Raw genomic sequence first — 14,766 nt, forward strand, 5'->3', positions numbered from 1 at the left:
GCTGAGAGCCCTTTTCTACCTGACTGACTTCCAAGCACTCCCCCCACCCCCCGCCAATAATTCCTAACCAAACTCAGCACCACACATGGGAGATTCAAAAAGACACCTGCCAGGCTGAATCCTGAAAATCTGAGATGCCAGGTGACCCCAGGAAGGTGGCAGTGGCTGCTGGGGGAAACAAGCACAACCCACAAAGTGGGAGGCCATTCCCAAGTGTGGCCTCTGCTTGCCCCTGGCATGACTCTGCCTGCTGAGCATTGGTGGTGGTGACCAGCAGGACCTTGGGGTGACTTCTTGATCTATTTATTCATGGTGTTTTCATTGACTGGTTCTGGTGGGCACAATGCTTCTCCACAGTATTCAGGCGATAGCTGCATAGAAATCCTGTCCTTCCTCCTATGAATCAGGAGGATTAAGGAGCACTTTGTGAAGGTTAGGGACAGACAGTTTCACATAGGTGATTGGCCACTTATGTCATACAGCAGGAAGGGGTCAGGAAAGCTTCTTGAAGGGATGATCTTCCTTTGTTCCTTCCTTCCTTCATTCATTCCATTCTTTGCTTTCTTTTTTGAGTACTGGGGATTGAACCCAGGGCCTTTGTACTGAGCTGCATTCCTAGCCCTGTTTAGTTTTTGAGATAGAGTCTTGCTAAGTCGGTAAATTGCCCAGGCTGGGCTCAAACTTTCGATCTTCCTGCCTCAGCCTCCTGAGTGCTGGGGTCACAGGTGTGTGCTGCCTGATGTGGATCCTTATTTACAGATCTGAAGTCAGCAGAACATCTGGGACACCTGCATCTAATTATTAGCACACATATCTGGGTGTTATGTTCATGCGTTAGTGTTGTTTGAAAAAGTAATGAAGCAAAAACATGCATAATTCATGCATAATTCATAAATTATTACATTTATTCTATAAAATTTCTTTTTCTTTCATTTCAGCAAAATTATGAATTATGGTATTATAATTGATGTTATATAATTTGTGTTCTGTTGACAAAGATATTGAGATTGTCATTCTTGAGTTATTACAATTCTTAGATAAGAAATTAGTGGAGCATGGTAGCACATGCTTAAAATCCTAGCACTCAGGAGCCTGAGGCAGGAGGATTGCTGCAAGTTCAAGACCAGCCTGGGCTACATAGTGAGTTCAAGATCAGCCTGAACTACATAGCAGTTAAAAAGTTAAAAAAGAAAAAAAAAAAAAGAAAGAAAGACAGAAAAAAGAAAAGAAATTAAGAAATTAATTCAATTGGGAGATATTTCTGCTGAGTTTCTGCTCAGTTTTGCTGAGGTAGAACAATTGGAATTACCAAATGATATCCTCAAATCCACATTGAGAACCAGAAATAAATCATTGCAATAAATGTACATATAATTATATAAACCAAAAATTATTATTTTAATTTTATGTAGGCCACTTTCTCATATTGCTATTTTTCTTCTCTAGAAGCAATATCTAGTTAATACAATATTATGATTTTATTAAGAAAAAAGATACTATCAGGAAAGCTGAAAATAGCAGGATTTTCTTAGTCAAAATTACACCACAATCTACAAAGTCCAGAAAAGAATCTCTATAGAAACTGATTTTAGGATGATTTTTATATATGAGTCTTTTCTTTCTTAATTCACAGACATTTTTGGTTTCTTTTTTGAATTTTATTTTTTCAGAATGTCACCGTTTTTGTGTGTACTTCATGTGCAGCTCCTTTGGTTTAGAAAAATCCAGTACATATTTTTTTTAAAATAAATGTGTATTTTTAATCCCTTTAAAAGTGAAATAGCAGGCCAGGGATTTAGCTCAGTGGCACCGGACCTGCCTCACAAGCGCAAGGTCCTGAGTTCGATCCCTGGTACGAAAAAAAAAAGAAGTAAAATAGCCAAACTGAGATTTTTTTTTTGGTCAGCTTTTGCTAACATTATCCCATAACAAATATCAGCAGACAGCTCAAATTCAAAATTAATGTCATTTCCCAATAAAGATGGAATTCACCGTGGTATGTGAGGATCTTGATTTCTTCCAGCCACCTTGTATTTTGTCTAAATTAAATCTAAATGTTTACCAGCATGAGTTCCATATTCTCACTGTGTGAATGAGAGTACTTTAAGGTGAGGTTTGATACATGTTTTAGCAAGATGTCTCCCGCTGGGGAGGGACACATGATCTTCACATTGTTCCAGAGAAAGCTGTTGCCTCTCTTGGAAGCAATTCATGCCATGTGCTGTCCACACGCAGTGCCAAGAGTATGTTTGCATTTTTGGTCAAATTCTTACTTTGTATTAGTTTTCTGCTGCTGCTTGTTATGGTTTGTATCTAGATGTCCCCTAAGACCCTCATGCATTCGCAGGCAGGGCTTTTGGAAGGTGATTATGGGCACCCAGAGATGACTCATTGTTAGGAGGTGGGGTTTGGTTGGAAGAGGTGGTCCCCGGGGGCGTGGCTTGGAGGAGTTTATCTCTCTCCTGGCTCCTCCCTTCTCTCTCTACTTCCTGTGCACCATGACATGAGTAGCTCTCCTTCACCATGCTCCCCTGCCTTGGAGCCACCCAGCCATGGACTGCAACCCCAACAACTGTGAGCCACAATAAACCTGTGCTCCTTCAAGTCCTGAGTGTTTCTTATTGTGTCCCAGTGATGGGAAAGTGACTAAGACACTGCCGTGACAAATTACTACAAATTTGGTGACTTAAAAAAAGAAAGATAACAGAGCTGAGGGGGTAGCTCAGTGGTAGAGCACTTGCCTCTCATGCACAAGGCCCTGAGTTTGATCCACAGTAACAACCACAACTACAACATACACACACACACACACACACACACATGCACGCGCACACACATTTGGGCTGGGGATGTGGATGTGGCTCAGTGGCAGAGCTCTTGTCTAGCATGTGCAAGGCTCTGGATTTGATCCTCAGCACTGCAAAAACAAAATAAAACAAAACAATTAATTATCCTACAGTTCTGTAGATTACTGCTCTGACCTGGGTCAGGCTTGGCTGAAATCAATGGTGTCCATGGAGACTGCAGGGCAAAACCTGTTCCCTGCCTCTTCCAGCTTCTAGAAGCTTCCCCTGTTGCTGGCCGCTCACTCAATTTCTCCAGCTTCAAAGCCAGCCTGGTGGCCTCTCTCCGACTGTGCTCTGTGTGCAGTCCCCTAACAGAACCTCCCCAGGTCTCCAACGTTTCCCTGTACTAGCTTTCCATGCCTGTAACTTTTTTTTTTTGGTACTGGGGATTGAACTCAGGACCTTGCACTTTTAAGGCAGGCGCGGTGCCACTGAGCTAAATCCCCGGCCCCATCCCTGTGTCTTTGTGGTTGCCTTGTCACTCTCCTTTCTCCTCTTCTGAGATGAACTGCATTCTGGGAGGGAATGAACTGCATTCTGGGAGGGAAGGTGACGGTGCATTGCAAGGCAGGAGCAGGCTTGGGAGCTGGTGAGGAATGCAGCATCTCGCACCTGCCACCAAGCACAGTGTGACCTCGGGTGACAGGTGGATACTGGCAGAGGAAGGTTGGCTTCCGGAGAGTGTCACCAAACCTCAGCACCTATATTCATTTTCTGGGGCTGCCATTAAAACAAAACAACCCACAGTCCAAGGGGCTGAGACCCCAGAAGGTTATCTTTTCCCAGTTCTCCATGGCTGGAAATCCAAGATCGAGGTCTGTCATGGTTTAGATCTAAAGTGTCTCCCAGATTCTCCTGTGTGTGGAAGGTAACTCGCTCATGGGGTGCTGTGCTCATCAGTGGATTCACCCCATTGACGGATGAGTTCTTGGCTGTGCGGTAGGGGCAGGGGCTGGCTGGAGGCAGTCCCCGAGGGCGTGGCCTGGGAGGTTGGATTCCTGTCTTCCTCCTCCCTTCTCTCTGCTTCCTGGCTGCCATGCATTAAGCACCTTTTCCTCTGCCAGGCCCCTGTGCCATCCTGTTGCTGCTTTGGAGCCAGCTGATGGCCTGGACTGTATGTGAGTGAAGAAAACCTCTCTAAGTTGCAGGTGGCAGGCATTTTGCTGCAGCAAAGGGAAGGTGATTAAGACAAGGGTTTGAGGTCACAAATGGCCACTGTGTCTCTGCATCTTCTCATATTCCTCCCTCTGTGCAAGCTCATTCCGAGTATCTCTCTGTGAGTCCAGATTTCCTCTTAAACCCAGTGTGATGGCCTGTGCCTGTCATCCCATACTCAGGAGGCTGAGGCAGGAGGATCCCTGCAAGTTCAAGGCCAGCCTGGGTTGCATAGTGAGTTCTCTTTACCAGGTGGTTGTGGATGCTGTGAGACATGGATGGGAAATGCCAAGTCCACCCTAACAGTGCCTGCCCACCTCCCTCCCCACCTTGCCCCCTCTTCTCCCACTGTTCTTTACCACCAGCTGGAAATGCTGTTATTTTCCCCGAGGTGATCTCCAGCCTAATGACTGGAATCATTGCAAGGTTTACACCTTCCCGGTGGCATTTCAGACATCATCTGGCAGATGTGCAGAGGTTTCGCTCCTGGCGGCTGCAAGAGGAAAAACTTGCAGCTGTGCTGTCCACCCTGCCGGCCTGGGGCTGCTCGCTCCTAAATAAGAGGCTGCCAAGATCTGACTCAATTTCATTTCGCTCTAAATTGCCCAGCCTGTGACCGGGGATGCAAAGCGGAGTCCTGCAAATCAATTCCACTGTGCAAAGGAGCGGTGCCTGCGGACTTGGTGCCTGGAGATGAGGCCGGGCTGTGGAGGAAAGGGTGCTTTGCCTTGGGGTCAGAGTGCTCTGGAAGGTGGAGCTGTTTGCAGATGTTTCCTTTTCTGTTTTAATGTACACAACACTACACACCACACCACACATTCTTTCTATGCAGATCTGAGCCACATCCCCAGCCTGTCATGTTGCACTTGTTTGTTTGTTGTTTGTTTGTTTTGAGGCAGAGTCTTACTTTGTAGTCCAGGCTGGCCTCAAATTCAAGGTGGTGCTCCTGTCTCAGCCTCCTGAGTGCTGGGATTGTAGGCGTGTGCCACCACATGTGGCCTTATTGCATATTTTTAAATGAGCCTTTGCCCTCCTAACAGAGAAGTTAGTGATGCAAGTGAGAAACAGGGTGAGGCTAGAGTCTTTCCAAACAAAAGGAAAGTGATACAGTGCTTTGTAAGCTGACAGATACCCCGGTGACTGTCACCACATCTTCAATCAACCCACTCGCATATAATTTACCTTTTGATGACTACAGCATCATTCATCTAAATCGCTGGTTTTTAACTGGAGATGTGGCCCCCAGGGGACTTGGGCAACGTCTGGGGTCATTTTTGCATGGGCTGTGTTCAAGCACACTGTGGGCTCCTGGCATTTGGTGGGTAGAAGGAGCACACACTCCTAAACGATGCGTAGGCTGGGTCCCCTCAATAAAGACCTACATGACCCAAAATATTGGCAGTGTCCAAACTGAAAAATCTTGAAGCCAGGCATGGTGTCGCACAACTGTAACCCTAGCAACTGGGGGAGGCTGAGGGAGGAGGATCACAAGTTTGAGTTCTGCCTCCCAATTTAATGAAAGGCTGTCTCATAAAATTGAAGAGGAAAGTGGGGTGTGGATGTAGGTCAGGGGCAGGGCATTTGGCTGGATGAGTCAGGCCCTGGGTTCAATCTCCAGTATCTCCTCCCACCAAATAAAGGGCAAAGCCTTTGCCTCGGTCTAAGGCAACACAGAGGGGGAAAAGGCTCCTGTAACCCTATGACTACACCAAATTACCCTCGATTTTCTGTGTTCGTGAGCATTTCCACAGTTCTCAGAGACTCATGGTGGGAACGTAATTGACATTCCACTTTTGTTCGTTACTGTGTCCTGAGCTCTTGCCTCATTATCCTCTTGGTTACTATTTTTTGCTTTTTTGCGGCACTGAAGGATTGCACCCAGGGCCTTCGAACTGAGCTATGTTACCTCCCCCCTTTTTATTTTCAGACAGAGTCTCACTAAGTTGCCCAGGCTCGACTCAAACTTGCAATTCTCCTGCCTCAGCCTCCCAGAGTGCTGGGATTATAGGCATGGACCACTGTTCTTAGCTCAGTTACCATTTTTAATGGATGTAACACAGTACTCACTGGTTGATACCCCATAGTTTTGGGGAACTTGCTCCCATAGTTTTGCTGACCGTCTGGGCATGGGTGGCCCTGGGGCGGCCAGGCCACAGTGCAGGCACTAGCATCACAGGCTCCATCATCAAAAGGCCTTTGTGAAGCGCCCTGGGAAATACCCTGGCAGTGGGGCGTCTGCTGCAGAGCTCTTCCTGCCAGCCCTGAGCCGGGTTCTGCAGGCTCAGACAGCAGCACACATGTTAGCCAACCACGGAGGCATCTGAAGACGGGGCTGTGGGTCCCAGGCAGAGAGGGAAAAATTGGATTCTAGGGTAACATTCATGCCAAGAGTGAGCACATCTGGAATTCTTGGAGGACAAAGATTTCAGGAGCTCAGCCTGGGCATGGAGGAGGAGAGAGCAGGCCCCTTGATGGGAATCCGTCTCAGTCCCAGGCTGGGGGGGCGGGGGGACTGAGTGGGCCAAGGTGCTGGCCTGAGACTCCCCCTTCTCTCCGCAGGTGTTCCATGAGCAGGGCATCCTCTTCGGCTACCGGCACCCACAGAGCTCCGCCACTGCCTGTGTGCTCAGCCTTTTCCAAATGACCAATGAGACCCTCAACATCTGGACCCACTTGCTGCCCTTCTGGTACCTTTCAGCCCCCTTGACCATTCAGGATCCCAGGGACCGAGGCTTCTTTAGAACACAGCCGGGCTTGAGAGGGCCCAGAGCCTGTGCTGGGGCTTGGGGTCCCCCTGTGGGTGCCGGTGAATGTGTGCAGAGGGGGAGAAGGTGGGTCTGCCACAGAATGAGCACGGGTCCTGGTGGGATTCCAGGGACTCCTCTGAGCATTGACCTTCATCTCCTTCAGTCTCAGAGGCTCTGTGGGTCCCTAGGGTTAAAACATCACCAGCTTGAGCAAGTCATTTACTCCTTCTGAGCTTTGTACTTTGCCACTGTGGAGTAGGCATGGCGTGCGTGTGTGCTTTTCCCAGGGTGGCTGTGAGGACGGAAGAAGAGTTAGGAAAGGCATCAGGCACCAGGCTTTGGGTGCTCCGGATTGTTCCTGGAACCTCGGCATTGGGGGCCCGTGGTCATACCACCCACCTAGCCTGAGGAATGCAGAGCTGGGATGGGGCCACAGTCGCGCGTCATAATAAGGACACCCTGGTGCCATGGGGACTGTTCCCGGACCCCATACCAAATCTGTGCATATGCCTTTATGCAAAATGCACACCTTCCTGTATACTTCAAACCATCTCCAGGTTGCTGACACTTCCCGAAACAATATAATGCACCGTTAATAGCTGTTACGTTGTGCTTAGGGAATAGAGGCAGGAAAAGTACACATGCTCAGTACAGATGCAGTTTTAGCCCTTGATTTGTGGTTGGTTGAATCCGAAGACGCAGAACCCATAGATAGGGTGAGGTGGTTGAGTATCAGAGATGGGCGGGGATGAAGGTCATTTGGGTCATGAAGGTCATTTGAGACACAGACTTGAAGGGATCCAGAGTCCATGGAGTGGCTGGCGAGTCTAACCAGAAGTCGGAAGACATAGCCAGGGCCAGATGAAGAGAAGGCTAGGTCCACCAGCCACCCCATGGAAGGGCAAGAAAGCTCCCTCCTGGAGAGCTGGAGGGGGAGTAAGGTGATCTGAAGCAAAGCCTGACAGCCCAGGGGTCTGCAGCCTCAGCAAGGGAACAGCAAGGTCCTGCTAAGGAGGCCACGGGTCATGTTAACTTTTACTTATGTAAAAAGGCTCCATGGTACTAAACTATAACATTGCAGAAGGGAACGGAGCTGGCACCTAGCTCCTCCCTGGGTCATGGGGCTGCCTGCTCCTTGTGTCGTCCTGAGCTCTTCCGGGAGTCCAAGGTACTCTGATTTGTGGATGGACCAAGGTTGGCTCAGACTGGTTTGAGATTTGTGCCACTCCACAGTGTGAGGTCCCTGGTACCATGCACAGATTCCAGGCGGGTGACTGTTCAGCTATTTGACAGTGCAGCCAAGCAGGCCCCCCAACACTGCACACAGCTCCCCTACACAGGGCTGGGCTTTCAGACACCTCTGGACTGAGCGGCACAGAGTGTTGGAAGGGGGTGGGCAAATGTGCCGCAAGACACCTTAAAGAAAGAGGCCTGTGGGACAACCCTGAGATTAAATTTACGAAACAAACAAACATGTTTGCTGAAGGTCTGTTTGTGCTGGGGCAGGAGGAGAAAGCCTGCAAGTATAGCCAGAGGGTTTAGTGACACTCCTTTTCTGGCTTAATCTCCTTCCTAGGGAGGGAGCTGCTCCCCCAGCAGTAGTTTGTGGTAGTGAGGTGCTGGGCAGGGGGAACCCCACGTGTGGGTGACAGGCAGATGTGACAGAGCTGTGTATTGACCCTGATCTTTCTAACTCTCAGAATTGCCCTGGGAGGTGGTGAGTCCTCCATCCTTGGAGGCATGCAAGGGAAACTGGAGAATCACTCAGGCAAGATGCTATAAGAGGGATTCCACCCTCCCGGGCACGTGGTATTTCCCCAAATTAAGGACTTGCAGACAGTTGGATACGGCATCTAAGAGGACCGCGTGGTCCATGCTGTGTCCCAGGTTCTTTGCATGGAGGTTTGTGACTGCGCTGTGCACGACGGACATCCAGAATGACAGCTACTCATGGCCCATGCTCGTGTACATGTGCACCAGCTGCGTGTATCCCCTGGCGTCCAGCTGCGCGCACACCTTCAGCTCCATGTCTAAGAAGGCCCGGCACATCTGCTACTTCCTGGACTATGGTGCAGTCAACCTCTTCAGCCTGGGTACGCAGCCCGTTTGGCATCCACGCCTGCTAAGCTGGCCTCCCACAGGGCATTGGTGTGCTTTCGGGGAGTCAGGAAGGCCAGGGTCCTGCCCAGGCGCCGGGGACACCAGCCCTAATCTGCAGTGTTGGCCAATTTCTGGGTGCAAATGCTCCCCCACAGCCCACTTCCAGCTCCCTATGAGCCATGACTGGGTGCAGAGTAGGCGGGGAGATGGACAAACCATTGCATAGCAATTCCACCATACAGAAACAGGAAGTATACCTGCCAAGTGCTGGGGACTTTGGTTAATGTGAGTTACTTAATTGTAAGTTTATGTACTTTAATTTTTAACGACGCCCGGGTTTGACAGTTCAGCTCTCGGCAGCTCTGACTCTCCTGGTCAGCTCAGGCCAGCTAGGCTGGGCAGAGACAGCACAGCAGGGCTGGTCTGTCATGCTGGGCACAGAGGAGGGCACGGTCACCAGGCTCGTCTGCTCAGAGTACCACAGGAATTGAGTGGAAGTTGGGTGTGGATGTCCCCAAAGCCCTGTCTTTCTCTTTTCCCAGCATGCCCCTCCCCCTTCTTCCTCTCCTCCTCTCTGCTTGTGGGCATCCATCCAGCCCAGAACCTGGCTCTAGCCTCGTCCTCTGCCTGTTCGGGCTCTCAGTGTGGAACCCTCTCACAAGTGCTTGTCCAGGCCAGGTGCAGTGGTGCACTCGTAATCCGAGCTACTCAGGAGGCTGAGGCAGGAGAGTCACAAGCTCAGGGCCAGCCTGGGAAACTTAGGGATACGGTGTCTGGAAATAAAAACTAAAAAGGGCTTGGGATGTAGCTCAGTGGCAGAGCACCCCTGGCTTTAATCCCCGGTACTGGAAAAATAATATGGTTTTTGTCCAGAAGGAGCCTGCATCTGTCTTCTTTCTTCCTCCTCCTCCTTTCATAAGGGTTTGTGTTTCCGTGGGCAAATGCTCTCCCCTACATTCTTGCCCACTTAAACTGGCCCCAGCTTCCTGACTGTCAGGACCCAGCGGGCTCTACTATGGGCCACTTCTTTTCTGCTCTTTTTTTTAGGCAGAGTCTTGCTATGTAGTTTAGGCTGGTCTAGTGCTGCTAGGCTGCTCGAAGGCCCCTGGCTCTTGTGTGGCCCCAGTGGGTGACCCACTTTGACCCACCCCAGCGTTTGGCACCCCATTTGCCTGTCAGTGTCCACTGGACAGAGGCAGTGTGGCCCGGGCTCAGCCCAGAGCAGTGCCTGGGAGGCCCAGGAGCGTGGCCCTCAGCCCCTCTGTCAGAGTGACAGCCTCGCTAGAGCCATGGGGAGCAGAGGCTGAGCCCATGTGGCCATGGCCAGCTCTGGGTTCTCGATGTCTGGGACTGACTGTGACCTTGGCTGACCCTCACAGAGGACAGTGGCCTCCGTTCTTCCCAAGAGGCTCCAACCAGCAGGGCTCCGGAAGACCCCAGACCTAGATCAGAACCCCACACCTGACCTCTTTTCCTTTCCCACCCTCTCGAGTCACTGTCCCCCAAAGGGGCAGGGGAGCTGGGACACTCAGGTAAGCTCTACTTGGCTCCATGCTGGCTGTGTGGCCCTTGGTGAGATGCTAACCCTCTCGGGGCTGTAAGGACTAAGCGAGTTACAATATGCAAAGCAGCTCATCCCAGTCCTTGGGTTTGGGAGCAGAGGAGTGAGGGGAGGTGCTCGGGGTCCCTGTGGGCCCAGTTCCGGCTTCCTTCCCACAGCTGGTTCTTCCTCCAGGCTCCGCCATTGCCTACTCCGCATACACCTTCCCAGACGCACTGGTGCTCACAGCCTTCCGGGACTACTACATGGCCCTGGCCGTGTTCAACACCAGCCTCAGCACCGGCCTCTCCTGCTACTCCAGGTACCAGCGGGGCAGGGGGCAGGGCCTGGGAAGGGATGTCAGGGCACAGCCTCTGCTCCAGGGACCCCAAGGTGGGCGGAGGCGGCACCTGCGTGGCAGCGCCAGGCCCTTTCCGGTTTCACACTCTGACCCCCTGGTTTCTGAATGGGTTGGGGGGGCCTGCACTGTGATTTTGTCTTCCGTCCCCTACATGCCTGCCCTATGGCTGGGCGGTCTTCGAATCTCATTTCGCTCATCTGTAGTGGGGACAGGACCTCTGCCTCTAGGTCACAGGCCTAGGACCCACACAAGCCTGGACAGAGTAGGCACCTCGGAAATGGACTGTGTGCCACTAGTAACTGGTGGGCTTGCCTTGGTGTATGTGGTGGAACCTGGCGACCTGTACGTGTCCAGCCCATCCCCTCAGCCAGAGGTTGAGCCCAGCTCTGGTTCCCACTGTTTCTTCCCTTTGACTCACCCACTCATCGTGTGTCTTAGCTGCTCTTCTCTTTGCTGAGATGCAATACTCGGCACCCACAATTTAAAGGAGAAGAGGCTTCTTCTGGCTCATGATTCAGTTCATAGTTGGCGGGCTCCAAGGCAGGCAGCATGGCAGAGGGTCTGGCGGAGAGGAGAGCTGCTCACAGCATGGTTGACAGGAAGCAGAGAGGAAGGGAGGAGCCCGTAGGGAGACAAAACCTTTCAGGCCGTGCCCCCAGGGATTGCCTCTTCCGACCAGACCCCGTCTTCCAATAGCAAGTCAGCTCTAAGCCCCCATAATCCATCACCCGCCCAAAGCCCCAGCTATGAGCACATGAGGCTTATAACAAGGTGCCTTGTCTTGGAGACAGCTGGGATCCTTTCAGGAGCTCTTTGCAGAAATAAACCATCTGAATCCTCAGCTTCCGGGAAGGACTCAGGAAGCCTTGTGAGCTGCTGTGTGCATCTGAGGGTGTGGGGCAGCCCTGTCCAGGTAGGAGAGGAGCTGGGTGTGGCAGATGGGCAAAGGCACCTATGTTCTTCACCTCCCAGCCGAGATTGCCCAGAGCCAGTTTGCTTGCTGCTGGGGACTCCTGCAGCCTTCCACTGTCCCCTCCCTGGGAGACACAGGGTGGGCTCATGTGCTCTGTGCTCTCTCTCCAGGATGCTCTTGGCTCCAGCTCCCTTTAGGTGGCAGTTAGAGGTTTTTTGGGACCCGCCCTCAGGGAGAGCAGACAACTTTCACAGACCTGACAAACTGACAAACTTAAAAGCATGGAAGATAGTTTAACAGTGGCGTCAGGAAGGCACTGGACTTGCCCTGCTGTGCCTGCCGGGGTCAGGTTGGGGCTGGAGCTACGGAAGCCCCTGGGTGGTCCCCACACCTAGGCATGGGTGGCTTTGGCCAGATGAGGTCCTTTGGATTTGGATGAACTTGTGAGGCTGGCAGCTGGGCCTGGAGTCTCCTGAGCACCTAGTCTGGGGCTTCTCCCCGGACAGCGAGCAGTCACCTCCCCAGCCCTGTCTGCTCAGCCTCCCCATCCCCGTGTGGCCAGGCTCCAGGGCCTGTGAAGAGCTGGGGGTGCAGGGAGAAGCAAGTCCTGCCTTCGCCGTTCACAGACCCCCCAGAAATCTCAGGAGGCCCAGTGCCTTCCTTTAGAGTGCAGCAGGCAGAGGGCCACCTGCCTGGCGATGCAGGGTCCTAGAAGTCACCTCGGCGAGTGTGGAAGGAGGTCAGACATTGCAGCCTCAGGGGAGGAAGGGCCTTTGGGCTCAGGTGAGGGAAGCAGTGAGGAGCCCTAGGCCACTCAGGGCCTGGGGTGGGCTGGGCAGTGCAGGTGCCAGGCCCTCAGACTGTGGTTCCTGGGAAGGGACTTCCTGGGCTCTGGCTTCTGCCTGCCCGGCTGCCAGGAGGGTGTCCCAGGAAGGGAGAGTGACTCTCTCTTCTCCTGTCCACAGGTTCTCAGTTGTTTCTTGCTCTTAGCAGGCCTGTTCCTGTTTTCACTCCCTTCTGCCTCCCATCAGGCCTTCCATCAGCCCGCTGGGCCTGCTGACCTCAGGACAAGAGGGCAGAGAGCAGGGCATGGATCCCCTGCGCTCACAGGTTCTTAGTATCATGGAACCCAGTTGAGATGAGCACGCTCTAGTAGTAGGACTCCGTGTGCTGTTGCATTTGAGGGGAAGGATGAGAAAACGCGCACCCTCTCCGTGCAGTGGGGACCAGGCCTGGAGCCCAGCAAACCAACACCTCATCCTAGAATGGAGAGAAGCTATACACAAATAGGGTGCCGGCGCTTTGGGCGCGTGGGGCGCGCAGGATGTCGCTCCTGGAACCCCTGGCTGTGGCGACACCCTGTGGCCTGATGTGGAATTGCATCTTGGTAGTGGGAGGAGCTGCGGCTACTGACCGTTCTCCTGCCTTTCCCCGTGTTGCTGTCTCTCTTCTGTTCTGCTTTTTTTCCTTTTTTCACCCGTAAAGTTGGCTCTGCAGCTGGAGAGGCTGGTCCGTTTGCCCCCCGGGAAGCATTTTTTTTCAGGCCAGGTGCGATGTTGCCTCAAGTTGCAGGAAAGCTGTGCCCCTGTGTAAGTGGCTGCAGGGAGCGCTGGTTCCCAGCAGCTCTTTCTGGAAAATGGCTCGGGGACCAGCCATGCTCAGGCAGTCCTGCCAGGGTAGACTGAGGCAGGTGCTTTGGCCCGTGGGTGAGGGGTGCAGAAGGGTTGAGCCATGAGAAAGTGGAGAGGCCACTGCCTGGGGCTAAATCCTTGCTCACTGGATTCTAAGAAAGCACTCAGAGCTGTCTGTCCCTTCTGCCCCTCCTTTAGGGTCCAGCGTAGCCCTACGATGGGGGGAGGGGACAGAGACCCAGGTGTACAATTTTTCCAAACGGGAGCCAGGCTTTGCAGGCCGCTAGTTCACCCAGGGACCTCGGACCATCAGGTCCTGAGCAGGCGCACTGAGCAGGAACAGTCACCCGCCAATGCAGGTTACTCTCGAGGCCCCGGGGTGCAGCTACACTGCGGACCGGACCGTGTGGCCTCCCTTCCTGGGACGTTTGAGGTTTCATCTAGGCCGCACTTCCTGTTTGGGGTGAGGAACTGGCCCTCGCTTTCCTGCTCTTCCCCCCAGCTTCCCTTCCTCCCCAACCCTGCCTGGGCCGCGTTTCCTAAGTGAGGCAGGGCCAGGAAAGAAGAAGCTGCGGGCAGGCCAGAGTGAAGCTGGAGCTCGTGTCTGGAGCAGGGTGCATCTCAGGGCGTGGTGGCCTCTCCCCTCCTGGGAACTGGGGTCCTGTGCCTGGCTGCCCTGAGGGCTGGAGGGGGATCTGGCCTCAGGCAGCTTCCCAGCAGGGTGTGACAGAGCCTGACCCACCAGCCCCAGCCCTGCCCCGGGGAAGGCTCTCCCCTGCTGATGGGGTCCTTGCACCAGCAGCAGCTGGGGTGCTGTCAGGTGGCTGTGCCGGGTCCCAAGCACCAGAGCCATCTGGTCAGGGGAGTGATAGGGTTACAGGGCCCCTTAGGAGCCATAGGAGCCGCAGATGGTGCTGGAGAGAGGGCGGGAGGGCTTGTGGGCTGGGCTAGAGAGCCTAGGGTGGGGGCAGAGTACATGGCAAGCAGGGAGCTATCGTGAAGCCTGGGAGGCCAGAGCCTTCTGTAGCTTCTCCAGGTGGCAGCTGGGCCACCCCTCTGCCTGCCACCATGCTGGGCCTGGGGCCCCCACCAGCAGCCCTGTGGGAGAGCCCCACCCTGCAGAACAGGCAGCACTGAGATGCCCCTTGGCCCTGCCACCCACCCGCCTTGGTGGCCCAGCCGGGCCTGAGTATTTCCTTGAGGGAGCCCCAGTTCAGAGTCCTTTTCCCCTCCTGGCATCCAGGCTGCCGACTGCATGTGGGATAAACTTTCTGGAAACCTGCAGGCGAGCCAGGACCCCCAGGAACCCAGGTCTTCCCCCTGGGCACACCTGGGGACCCCTCTTGTTAGATGCATCTCAGTCTGGCACACTGTGCTCCCGGGGGTCTGTGCCAGCCCCCACCCCTGTCCCCATGCCCCCTGGACTTTCGGAAAGCTCCTCAAAGGACAAATTCCACAGCTGAGCCTTTGTCA

The 14,766-nt window shown here is 53.2% G+C and overlaps 1 protein-coding gene across 18 annotated transcripts in view; it reads left to right on the top strand.

Moving 5' to 3' along the window:
* Positions 1 to 14,766, top strand: part of Paqr5 (progestin and adipoQ receptor family member 5) — a 39,763-nt gene that overhangs the window by 20,392 nt on the left and 4,605 nt on the right. For 8 of the 18 annotated variants that reach the window (XM_004855570.3, XM_013076246.3, XM_013076247.3 and 5 more), the window contains 3 exons: positions 6,561 to 6,688; positions 8,636 to 8,841; positions 10,584 to 10,710. In XM_004855570.3, coding sequence (XP_004855627.1) covers positions 6,561 to 6,688; positions 8,636 to 8,841; positions 10,584 to 10,710 — 461 coding nt within the window. Of the gene's footprint in view, positions 1 to 6,208; positions 6,392 to 6,554; positions 6,689 to 8,448; positions 8,517 to 8,635; positions 8,842 to 10,567; positions 10,711 to 14,766 lie in introns of those variants that run through there. The other 10 variants (XM_087199217.1, XM_087199216.1, XM_087199221.1 and 7 more) reach the window with 5 other exon arrangements.

The sequence above is a fragment of the Heterocephalus glaber genome, unplaced genomic scaffold (assembly GCF_053883595.1).
Source record: "Heterocephalus glaber isolate CG9 unplaced genomic scaffold, H.glaber_assembly_v1.0 deba00001689, whole genome shotgun sequence".
NCBI classification, from domain to species: domain Eukaryota; kingdom Metazoa; phylum Chordata; class Mammalia; order Rodentia; family Bathyergidae; genus Heterocephalus; species Heterocephalus glaber.